At 46.2% G+C, this 11,748-nt stretch overlaps 1 protein-coding gene across 1 annotated transcript; it reads right to left on the reverse strand.

The window, feature by feature from the left end:
- Positions 1–479: 479 nt before the first annotated feature.
- LOC126531160 (gamma-butyrobetaine dioxygenase-like) lies at positions 480–8,981 on the reverse strand. The gene is made up of 8 exons (XM_055070992.2): positions 8,882–8,981; positions 5,971–6,054; positions 5,099–5,256; positions 4,295–4,530; positions 3,514–3,767; positions 2,600–2,964; positions 1,368–1,636; positions 480–664 (listed from the first exon to the last, which is right to left on the reverse strand). The coding sequence occupies exons 1-8, from the start codon at positions 8,886–8,888 to the stop codon at positions 586–588; spliced, it is 1,452 nt and encodes a 483-aa protein (XP_054926967.1). The 5' UTR covers positions 8,889–8,981; the 3' UTR covers positions 480–585.
- Positions 8,982–11,748: the final 2,767 nt, after the last annotated feature.

The following is an 11,748-nucleotide window of genomic DNA, read 5'->3' on the forward strand; positions in this document are numbered from 1 at the left end:
TACCGTATGTAGCACTTGATGTGTTGCTTTCCACTCTTTATTATGACACCTTTGTTGAGAATGGTACAAGAGCAAGGAAAGCATGGACGAAAAAATGCACACATACACACACAGATTTATGACGCTCGTATGACAACAACGGCGCTATGACACCATTGAATATCACGCGCTGTTCTAATGACTGATTATGCAGAACATATTTGGGCTCCCTGGTACCTTTGTGTCAGATGGCTTTCTGCAATATATAAGCTCGTTCGCTGCAAGCAATGTGGTGCCCTTGGTGAATAAAGTTTTCGTTTTTTTCGCCTTAGTGTGACGTTGAAGCTCGGGGCGATAAGGCGGCCTGATGATGAAGGAATAATGTCGTAGACCACCACGGTCGTAGTCAGCGTAACGGAATTGACAGAAGCACAGGCGAAGAAAATTCAGCGGTGAGCACTAGACTGCTGTCGCCGCAAAGAAAATGAAGGCAATATGAATTTGGGGATAAGTATCTTTTTATTGAACCGATCCCACTACGTATTATTAGATATGGTACCTACGATGATGATTTATTTGTATGTACATGTGTGAGTGGATGTATATTTACAAAGCGTCATCTTTCCGCATTTTCTCATAAAGGGACTTCAGTTCGTCGAGGTCCATGTAGCAGCCTTTCAGGTGCCTGAAACAAATAAAACGACATAAATATAGCTAAATCACGTTTTGAAGACATACTTGGAACTAACGGTTTCCAAAGAAACTCACTACATGACTTATGCCTAAGGAAATTCTTGTGATAGCTTAATTTATCTGCTTCCTCATACAACGTCCTTTAGATTTCCTCCCGCATTTGTTTAAGTTGCATTTGCCACAATATTTTTCATTTCAGACTCAGTTTCTCCCGAATTCCTTATGAAATTTAGCTACGTGGCCTTCGCAACGGCTCGCCTAATCTATTGAAGTGTAAAGTTTAAATTGATGCGGGGATCACTGAAAAGTCGTCTGATAAATCAGGTATGAACCGCTGAGCTTCCGGATGCTTTACGCATTGTTTTGCAAGTCATAGGATTTTTTTCTTACCATATACCATATACGCTAATTATCTTGATTAATGAAACGGAGACAGCCAGCAATGGTAATACGAGTCTACGTGGGAGGTCGCAAAAAGGCAGCTCTCTTTTTTCTTTGTATACTGGTACCAAGAGCGTCGCAGGCACAGTCGCATTTCTGTCTACAAGCAGTGCCGTGACAGATTTCGTACGAATGTAAACCGAACGAAAAAGATGTCGCATTTGACACACGGGATGGAAATAGTCTGCCTGCGGTTTTAATTAGCGTAGGTGGTATCACTAGCCCGTTCGTGACATTTTCTAGCGTTCTCTTACCTGTCAACCTTTGTGGGGTCAAAGCCCGTCCTTCCGTGCAAGATCCTGCGGTTGTTCATCACGACTAGATCACCGGGACTCAGGTAGAAGGAGTACTGGAGCGTGCTCTGCTCGATGCGCTGTGCGAACAGCCGTAGTGCCTCGTAGTAGGTGGCCACCTGGTCCTGGGGCAGCAGCGGCGGCCTCATCGAGAACAGGCTGAAGTGGATGTCTTTCAGCTTGCCCATGTAGTCGACGCTTATCACAGGCCACGTTTCCCGGAACCACCTCTGCGCAAATAGCGGAGCAAAACGTTTTTCAATCGGTCGGTCGGTGTTGGCTGTTTTTATGAACTTCCACATTTGTCTGTTATTTTCTTTTGCTCTCCTGCGTCCATTGTTTATTCAAGAGAAGCAAAGTGGGTGCCCTTAACGTTAGCATCATCCTTTGTTACTTTATTGCTTAGCTTGCTTTCATAACTTAGCTTTTAAATGCATTCATAGTTGACGGAGCATGTTGCTAAACTAGTGTAGTCATTTGGCCTGCTGTTGCATAATTGGCAAAGCTTTATGCTGTCGTCTGTAGCACAGGAAAACAGGATCGTGTTACTTAAAGCAGCTCCTTTCGAGAAGCTGTTTTACTGGTCCATTGATCACTAAACATGCCACGCATGGTGTTGACACAGTTACCTGGAGGCATGCATGAGTTCACTCGTATTTGAGAAAAAGTTAACAAGGTAAACTGCCCTTCATATCGCAAGAGACCGAACTCTTAACTAGACGACCATAGTGACATTTGCCAGATCCAGATCTGCCAAATGTCTTCGTGTATTTCAATAGGGAAGGCCTACGGCGCTCGTCTTAGCATTGCCTTATTGTAACAGGCTACAAAACTGCCAGCAGGCTGCTTGGCCTGCGCGTTTTCCCCTACCTTTGATGAGATACACCTTTTAATTTTCGGGCAGGAGTTGCAAGAAAGCTACCCGCGCCGATTTCTCACTATGGCGTTCTGTTGCTGTGCATGTGGTTGTTCAATTACTTGCCATGGCGACAGCGTTCATCTTGGAGCCGCATGCAAAAGAACGCCGTCCTGTTGAAATTTAACTGTACGTTAAACCTCCAGCGATTAGAATTAGTACGGATACCTTCACTACAGCGTTCCTCGCAAATCACCGTGAAGTTTTGGCGCATTCAGTGTTATCACGTTGCTTAAAGGAAACTGCTACATCTATAACCTTCTCACGGCATACTCACGTCTCTCTCGGCGTCCAGGAATGAGAACATGACCGGTGTCGTCGAGAGAATCTTGAAGTGCTCGGGGTAGTTGTAGCGTAGCCACTGAGCCGCGTAGAAGCCGTCCACGAAGAAAGACTTGCCGCCGGCCTTCTGGCCGCAGGTGGCTGGGTCGGCAGCCCTGAGGCAGTGCAGAAGCTGCACGCCCGGTGCCCGTTCCCGGTACGCCAGGTCGGTGTGGTGGCCGAACTGGACTCCCGTGTAGGACAAGTGGGTCTTCGGGTCAGCGTTGTAGCGCACGTCGAAGGTCAAGCCGTAGCCGGTCTCTCGGATGTAGCCCATGCGCCGTGCGACACTAATGATCTCGTGCTCGTGGAGGGGCACTCCTAAGGACAGCGACGAGTACGAAGAGAACTTTTAAAAGCCCGCCGTCAACAAAGTTGCACACACGAAAACGAGTTCATTCTTGTGTTCAACCGAAGCCATATATGTATATAGCTCGCAACGTTTATAATTTTAGTGTCCCGAAATCAAGACGTGTAGAGTATACTGTCGCTACCACTTTCTTATGGTGACAGCCAGTATTTTCACTTCTCACGCTGGATACTGATGTACTAATGTACACTAATTTTATTGCTTGTGCGTGTATGCGTGCGCGATGGTTTGTTGGTGTTTCTGTGTACTTTTGTTTATTTTGTTTACGTTTAGTTCGCAAATATCATAGTTGTCCCGTTAAAAGGCATCTCAACAACCTCATATACTCAAGCTCTATTCACTTATGTATTACTTATTTAGTTGCATCGCTTCACTGCTTATAAACATCTACAGATGGGCGATGGTGATTAAAACACACATACACACGCACGCACACTATATGTATATATATACTTTTATACATTGGAAGACGGTAAGAAAAGCAAGTGCGGAAAGCTTACCTTTGAGGACGGAGATGCCGTACTTGCAGACGTTCTTGAGCATCTTCTTGAGACCAGCACGCGTGCCCATGAAGTCTTCGTACTCCAGTTCAGGCGGGTTCTCTTCTATCTCGTCACGGTTCCACAGGATCACAGAAGACTTCTTGTTTGTGTAGGCCTCATCCTTGATGTCATCGTGCGGCTGCGGCACAGCCATGGGCTCGGCAGCGGAAGCAGCAGGGGCGGCTGCCACGTTAAAGGTGGCTGGTGGTACTCTGCAAGTTGTTAAATGGAATACAACAAATTTTTAATGCGAGAAACGAAGTCACGGGATATGTTAACATTTGAAGAGTGTCTGAAATCATATAGCTTTCCCATGTGGCTACCATGAGCCATTTAACGATCAGAATTTTATTCATATGGCTCAAGGTATTCCACGATTGAATTGTATATTACTAGGCTATAGGTAGACCTTCGTGTAACCCTTCAGTATAAGAAAGGACGGTTGCAAAAGTAAATGGTTGCGCGAATTCTCAGTCACAGAATAGAAAAATAGTCCGTCAGCTACTGCCACATGTTACATTTCTTGAAGAGTTCTAGTATTAATAATTGACATTCGAATCTATCAGCTGCGTGGAAATAGCGATCCTGCAGTTTATGAAGTCTAGGTCGCTTGATGTATTTAACTCGCGCTTTCGTTGTTTGGGCGCCTATGTCTCTGCAGAGGTCCGAACACGTTGAGCTCAGGGATTCACTGTTACGTAGCATGCAGCTTAGTAATAGGCAGAATTTGGTGACTTACGCTTCTCGCTCCTTGGGCTGGAACAGCTGGGAGAACTGGTGGAGCCACTCGGCAGAGTAGGTGCTGGCATGAGGAGGCCTGCGTGCCGACTGCGGCCAGAAGACCTCCAGAAGCTGCGCGTTGTTCTCGACGTCCCAGGAGAGCGGTTGGATCTTTGGGTCGATCTGGGCGCTGTTCAGCTGCTTTTCTTGCGTCGGTGGGTGCACACACGCCTGGCACCGGCAGCTGTCTCGTAGCTGTCAGAGCAGGAACAGAAATATATTTATTACGCTTGTCCTTGGTGGTATTTGGTTACACTGTCTTTCTTTGTAATTTCAAACGGCAATTCACCATTTATTCAAAATCTCCAATGTTTTAGCTAAAGCTTCAGTGAGAGTCGTAGCACTGGCGTTAGCTTTGTGGTCTGTGTTTTACTGTTTATTTCAACTTTTTGATATACATGCATTCTTGCACCCATGCCGTGCTTTTTTTCCTAATTAGCAAACGAAGTGTTTAGGTGCTTGTAGGGTAGTAGCCAGATAACAAGGGGGAGGGATGTGTGTGGCGCCACTGTTAAACATCATGGTGCCACCGTTACATTGTGTGGCCCTACTGCATGTTTATGGGCCGCTAATTCTGCCGTAAAGAACGCATAGGGCCATACACCTACACAATTTCTTCGTTTGCGTCTTCGGTTTCACTGCATTACAGCAGTTAACATGCCTACTGCTGGAGGATAGCGATTGATTATAATTTATGCTGTATTCAAATGAAATTATTTTTGTTTTACACTATTAGGCGTAATACAACTGCGATGATACTCACCCAAGTGCTGCTGAACTGGCATTTGCTGTTGTCGGAGAAGGTGACGCATAGGGTATTCTCGCTGGATTTGTACACATCTTTGATCTTTGGCGGGGGAAGTGAGATTTCTTCATGCTCTTCGGCGAGAACGGTGCTCATATGACGAGACGGTCTTGCCGCTGGGGGATGGAGAGAGGCAAAGGCAAGATCACTCAGAGCCACGACTTTCACTGTAGACATGCTGAGCGAATATGACTTTCGGAGCTATGCATGCTTGCATGTGCGCCTTTGTTAGTGTGTTAGCCTTGACTTCTGAGGAGCAGTTCGTTATGACATAAAGGAAACTATTTGAAAGCTCGAAAGAAAGAACGATTTGGAACGACGCTTGCGTGAGTTGCCGACTGGCAGTATTAGTTGTTTTGCCAGCAGATAATTTCTATGTGTACTATCCAGTCCTTTTGAGGTTAGTTTACACTTGACTACACTTGGGGCGAGGGTGGGGGAGGCGGGTGAGGCTGCAAGAAAGTTACACCGCTCATATGAATACGTAGTAATGTCTGTCTGGCTCATACCTAATAATGTCTGTCATAACGAGCAGATAAGGACAGAAGCTCGGGCACGTGGTCCCTTGATTGGGCACTCTAGATCTCTTATATAGGTCTGTTTGCAGAAAAGAACTTTAATACACATGTAAATGTTTCTTAGAATCTAAAACCTTGTTTTTCTCTCGTTCCTTCCACGGGTAACCGCATAAGTGTGTGTGCCCATATGACTACCACTATGATTAATTCCCAAAATGAGTGATATTCACATTAAGCCAGTAAACCTTGTACAACTGAAGATTTATGAAAATTTGGCCTTAGAAATATTCCACACGTAAGGTAGTCACCTACCTGTAGCTTTGGTGATCGTGACACCGGAGGAACGGCATTGAATGATGTGCCTCCCGGTTCCAGAAAGAAGGATTTTCCTGCAAACTGGGGAAAGAAACAGTCTGATATAGTGATCCGTCTCATTAAGAAACGTTGAAAAGCAATATGCAGTGTAAAGCAACATTTCTTAATGCAGTTGTCATAGTCGCTCTCTCTCTCTCTCTCTCATTCTCTCTCTGTATGTTTATTACGGCCTGCAGGTACAATGGCTGTTTCTATGATTACCTGTACAAGCAGCCTCTAATCCCAGTGATGAACAAACGCCTGCTGCTAACACAGCCTACCGTCTGATACCCTCTGATCTTTCAGGTCAAATGACTGTCCGAAAATGTTCATGACATGCTTACTCCGATTGAATGGCTTATCAACGCACCGGTTATCAGCGAGCCATAATTTAATAATTGGAAGATGGTAGTCTTCAGCGCTTCTGAGCTCAGTAGCTGTTGTCTCCTAGCCCATTGTTACGTTGCAGGTCGCGTGCCCTTTGGACGGCATTCGACGTTCACTCCGGCACAACACAATGCAATGATAACAGACAAGGACGTGTGAGATAATTCGTGTCACGTATGCCGCCTGCCGAACCGAGGCTTCCCTGTGGAACCGTTAGAGTGTGACGTCCTCGTGATAATGAGCGATAGCGCCGCTAGTATGGGGACGGTGAACGACATAACTCTCCGGCAGGGATGCCCAGGGGTAAAAGTGCAGCGAGTGCCATGTTGACAGGTACTTGATGGTCTTCGGGGCACAATTTACTCATACCACTGCTTATCATTTAGCTCTCCAACGATGATAACACGGGCACACTCTTACGGATAGAGCAAAGCAGCCAATTAGGAAGAACAATTGCTTGTTGGCACAATATATTTGACAGCAGTAAGTGTCGTGTTCAGTGCCGAACGGTCCATATCGCGCAATCGTTCATGCTTGTAAACCGAACCGGTTCAAAGTGGATCCCTTCACTGATGGCCATTCTTGTATTTGTATTCAGACGACAATATGATATTACTCTAAAATACATAAAGCGCTCTAAGTAAACATTCGGCTTTAAAGCATGGCAATTTGGATAGCGGCATTAAATATAAGGCGGCAGACGTGAAGTCAGCCCTGTCTACTTGTGGATTTCTTATCCTACGTCCTTGACCCAATAATAAAATCTGCTTGCTCAGCACCCTGATAAAACTGTGCCATCGCTTTTCTAGCAGATATTCACCCGCTTTAAAGCGTTCTTCTGCGTCGTCACTGCCATAAGAAGGCTGAAGCGGCAAGGGTACACAAGTTCGCCCCACGTTGTATATGTATGTCTCCAACAGCGGAGGCCGCCACCACTGTCCCGAGTCTAAGAGCACATCAACTTTTCAAAGCAAGGTGAGCACCGGCACCGCCTCTCTCACTTCGGCAGTCCAAGGGTCGCGTCTCGAGAGGAGGGGAGGGGGCCTCCCTTATCGTTGTCTAGCCGCCTGTGCTCTCAGTGATGTAACAGCGATTGAGATGCCATAAAACCAGCAAACAGAGACTCGCTGAGCAAGCGCACATATCGTTTCAGCTGCGGACTCAAGCAACAGTGATAACATGTATACTTCAAGCTTCCCCCCCGTGCCGGTGCTTCGACAGAGAAGAAAACCGTGTCGGCAATTTGCCAGCCGTCGTTGCTGTGCTCACAGCGTGCGGGATTTTGTGCCTCGGCGTCAAGGGAACGTGAGGTCACGGTCCTCCGGACATCTTTACATGCTCTCGAGTGGCTTCGCGAGCAAAGTCATTGTGCAAAGTCATGCTTAACGCTCGACTTTAATCAAATGGGATAGCTTGGAATCGCTCCAGCAGAAGAGATTCAGAGGAAGCGCTTGGCACTACGCCAGATTCTGAGGCAAATGTGAAAAAACAAAAAATAATGTGCATAATGCGGAGTGTTTGCGACCTGCGCGCCTGTTTTGTGAAAAAACACGTTGCGCAATATGGGTCGTGTAACATATGCGCCATTAGAGACTAGGTAATTCACTTGGAGCTGGTCGGTTGACTGCACGATGCGTCAAACAAGCTTTGGACTATAGAGAGCGCCATCAGTCATTTAAGAAATTTGATTATGTGGCTATAGTCAGTTTCATCCATGAGTTCATATTTTCACTTCGTTATGAATTCCTACGACGTATTAAGAAGTCATTTCTATGCAGTCACAAAGGATGCTCAAGGCATGGTGTTACACTTAAATATTAAAATGTTCAGCGAATAAATGCTGATTTTTCTTTCCTTTTACAGAGGAGCCTTTCGTCGTATGCCACAAGATATCCTTCTTTTTATACGTCTTTACTTCTGCGTTTAATAGGCGAAGCCTTGCGGCAAAAAAGGGGTGCTTATCATTATATCCTTATTTGCGAACTCTGGCTCTCTGTGTGTAGTCATTTCAATATACGTGTCAATATTTTTTGTTATTTATGAATTGAACGGGGCCTAATGCACGGCTGCGATATCGATGCAAATAAACACTCAGGACGGAATACCAAGAAATGCTAAACTTGCAAGGGCATCCTCAAAACGTCACTCCGTGAAGCTCATTGTGTAGGATTTCCTCTGCTTCCTGAGCCGCTTGTAATGTTAACTGAACATGCCTCCGACTGCTACGTATAACTAGATTTCAGGAACAGAAATATCGTGCTTGAGCATTCCTCGGAAAGGCAACTTAACGTTCATATGCAAACACTGTACAATCTATGACTTGGGGAGGAGGGCATTGACCCAGGTCTTGGTAGCCCCACGAGCTAATCTCCAATTTTGCTTAAAGGGTGTCAGATACACCGCCTTGGCCCATAATTGACAAGATTTGCGTAAACACTTGCTTTCAATTGACAGGTAAAAGTACACGAGCACGTGTACTCACCTTCCATGGTTGCAAAAGTTCTCTCTGCCAACTTTTCATGTATGGGTTGGTCAGCTCTGCACTGGAGTTCAACTTGGTTTGAAAGAACCTCCAGGGTCCACCATTCTTTATGCGGATGGGCGGCCAATCAGAGACTGGACCGTGAACCACGTGACCAACACAACCTTCGCCTACCGCTTCTCTCGCCGCCATGTCCGAGGAATTCTTCACCCGCTCCCATTTCTCCGTGACTCTCGAAGTTTCTCGAACCTTCTCGCTGCTCGCGTTAGAGAGAAAGGGAGAGATAACCGCCGTCCCGATGGCGCGCGCACGCGCGCGTTGCTCGGCACGTCGTCGCGGGTTCCGCATACGTGATGTCGAAGCCGGGCTGCTGTCAGCGTGCGAAAACATTGGCAGCTAGACGTGGCTAATTTCATAGGATGTGGAACAGTGACGTCTGGTAGGCGCCATGCATTGCTCAAGCTCGCACAATTCATCACGAGCACTAAGCAGATTTGCCAGGTGCGCCAGGTAAAAGTTGTATTTTCCTCCCATCATCCAGAGCAAGTTTATTAGCGTAGTTGGTTGCTATTGCAAATATAAGTATATGAGAAGATACCCCCCCCCCCCCCCCCGAAAGCTTGTTTCTTAGACGTCTGACTGACACTTCACATTTCCTTACACCAGCGTAGATCTTGCACGTTTCACAAATTGTTTTTTTTTTATTATCTCCCTCAGTCATTTCTGCGCGCTTTGGAGCGTTTCTAGCATAACTGTAGTGTGTAAAGTCTTGCGGTAACTTAAGCACATCAAGAGAGTGTTTTGACATTCTTTTGTAAAAGCACGAGACGGCCTTCCGACGCCATGTCCCTCTCTGCTCTTGTTCCCAACGGCCGGTAAACAACCTCAACTCGGCCGGATGTGACTTTTCATGCTTCGCTGATAAATTTCCTATACAATGTCCCTCCACACAGCTGTTTGCATTCATCTCTTACCTCACAAAAACAAGGGCCTTTCGTTAACGTTACCGAGAGGCGTTTTCTTTCTTTGTTGTTGTTCTCGCTCTATCTTATTTTTCGTCCCCTCTGTTTGCTTACACCTAAACCGTCGCTTGAGCAACAGCGGCGTGACGTACAAACAGCCGCTAGTTCAAGCGACGTCGACGACGGTGTTCCCCGACCTTGAAGTGCGGCGAGAGTGAGAACAGGCTGGGGGAGAAGTTGCGATACGGAGTCGGCTCTCTCGCACCACAGGCGAGTCGCCACTTCCTTCTCTGACCCAGTTGGCCGTGTTGCTGGGTGGTTGTCGACGCGCACGAAGACAAACACGCAGCGTCATTGCCGGGAACCGATAGCGCGCAGCTGCAGCGACAGGCCAGAGTCCGCTTACGAAACCCGTTCGCTTCGGCGGCGGGCCGAACGTTTTGCAGACACTCGCGACTCCTTGTGCGTTCTCCTTCTATCATCGTGTTGCTGTAATGGTATCGTCGATGAACTGGCCTCTCGTGCTGCAGGTGAACTGCGTCTGTGCCTCGCAGGTGTCGGTTTAGAATGAGTAACGCGCTTATTGTCGACAGTAGAGAGACAGTTGCTCACCACAAACAGACGCGTGTCGGCGGCTCAGAGAAATACTTACGTGCGTGTTATGTAAGAGAAAGACGCGGAAGGGCTGGCGTCAGAAATATGCGATGCAAGAATTTAAACATTGCATTCCAATTATTTGCGGTTGTTCGCCTGCGGTCCGAGTTGCGCTTCGCCTATGTTTTCATCGCGACCGACACTTCGTAAGTGGTAAATAATACGGAAGGAATAGAATGGAGTGAAACGGATGGCTACATTATACAGGCTTCGTCTACCGACAAAAAAAGTTCTCAACAACTAGCTTGAATCAATATTGCTTCACCACCCAGCGAGTAGTCTGAGCATATGCACCACGTGTGAGAGCCGCTACAATGAGCAATGTCTGCGGAATGTAAACTTAATTCAGCTGATCAGGACGCGTGGGAAACACTACCAACTGGTAATGATTTTTTTTCTTTGAAGTTTCCGCAACATATAAGTGATTTCTCTTTCCAGCTTTTTCAGCACGAGCGTGCGCTTGTTGCTAAAGTATTCACTATACTCTATCTAACGTGAGCTGTTAGCACGCAGTAGAGGAATGGGAACAAGAAATCACGCGAAATGTGAACGAATGGTTGAAACTTGGTAGCAGGCACTCTTACTGTCTGTTTGAAAAAGTACCTTGAAATGTTTTCACTGCGTAGGATCTTGAGATGAAGCTGATAACCAAAGATGAGTTAGCAACAGCATCTGCGAAAGTGTGTTGTGGCAATGGGAAGGCCTAATTGTAGCCGGCTGACGATGATTACGTGGCATAAATATACAGGGCAAAGCCTTCCTTGCGCAACTTCAAGACGAAAGTGCGTGGAAGACCTATGCACTCTCTCTCGAAGATTTCGCGAACGAGTATAACTAATCTTGTGAAAGTTTGAAAGTTATTATTAGTTGAGCATGTGTTGAATGCTGACCGGATTAAGTTTCACATTTGCAAAACGGCTCCTAAGTAGTAACTGATTAAATATAGTTACTTCAGCAATGACTTCATTGATACTGTCTGACATCCACCAGCGGTTAGAATTAAAAAAATATGAAAAGAAATGAAAAGAAACTCGTCATCTGCACTACAATGTCTTCAAGAAAACTCGATCATGTTCGTTAAAACAGCTGGGGAAAAAAGAATTGCGTTCGATGCAGACATTAAAACAGCTGGGAAAAATCATTTTGCAGAAAATTGACGAAGAGCATAGCATATTAACATATATTCTTGAAGTCGAGGTACAAGGGCCCGCGGTCATATTGGCCCACCTGTAGTTTTCGCCTGTCAATATG

Source organism: Dermacentor andersoni, chromosome 5 (genome assembly GCF_023375885.2).
Source record: "Dermacentor andersoni chromosome 5, qqDerAnde1_hic_scaffold, whole genome shotgun sequence".
Classification (NCBI taxonomy): Eukaryota; Metazoa; Arthropoda; class Arachnida; order Ixodida; family Ixodidae; genus Dermacentor; species Dermacentor andersoni.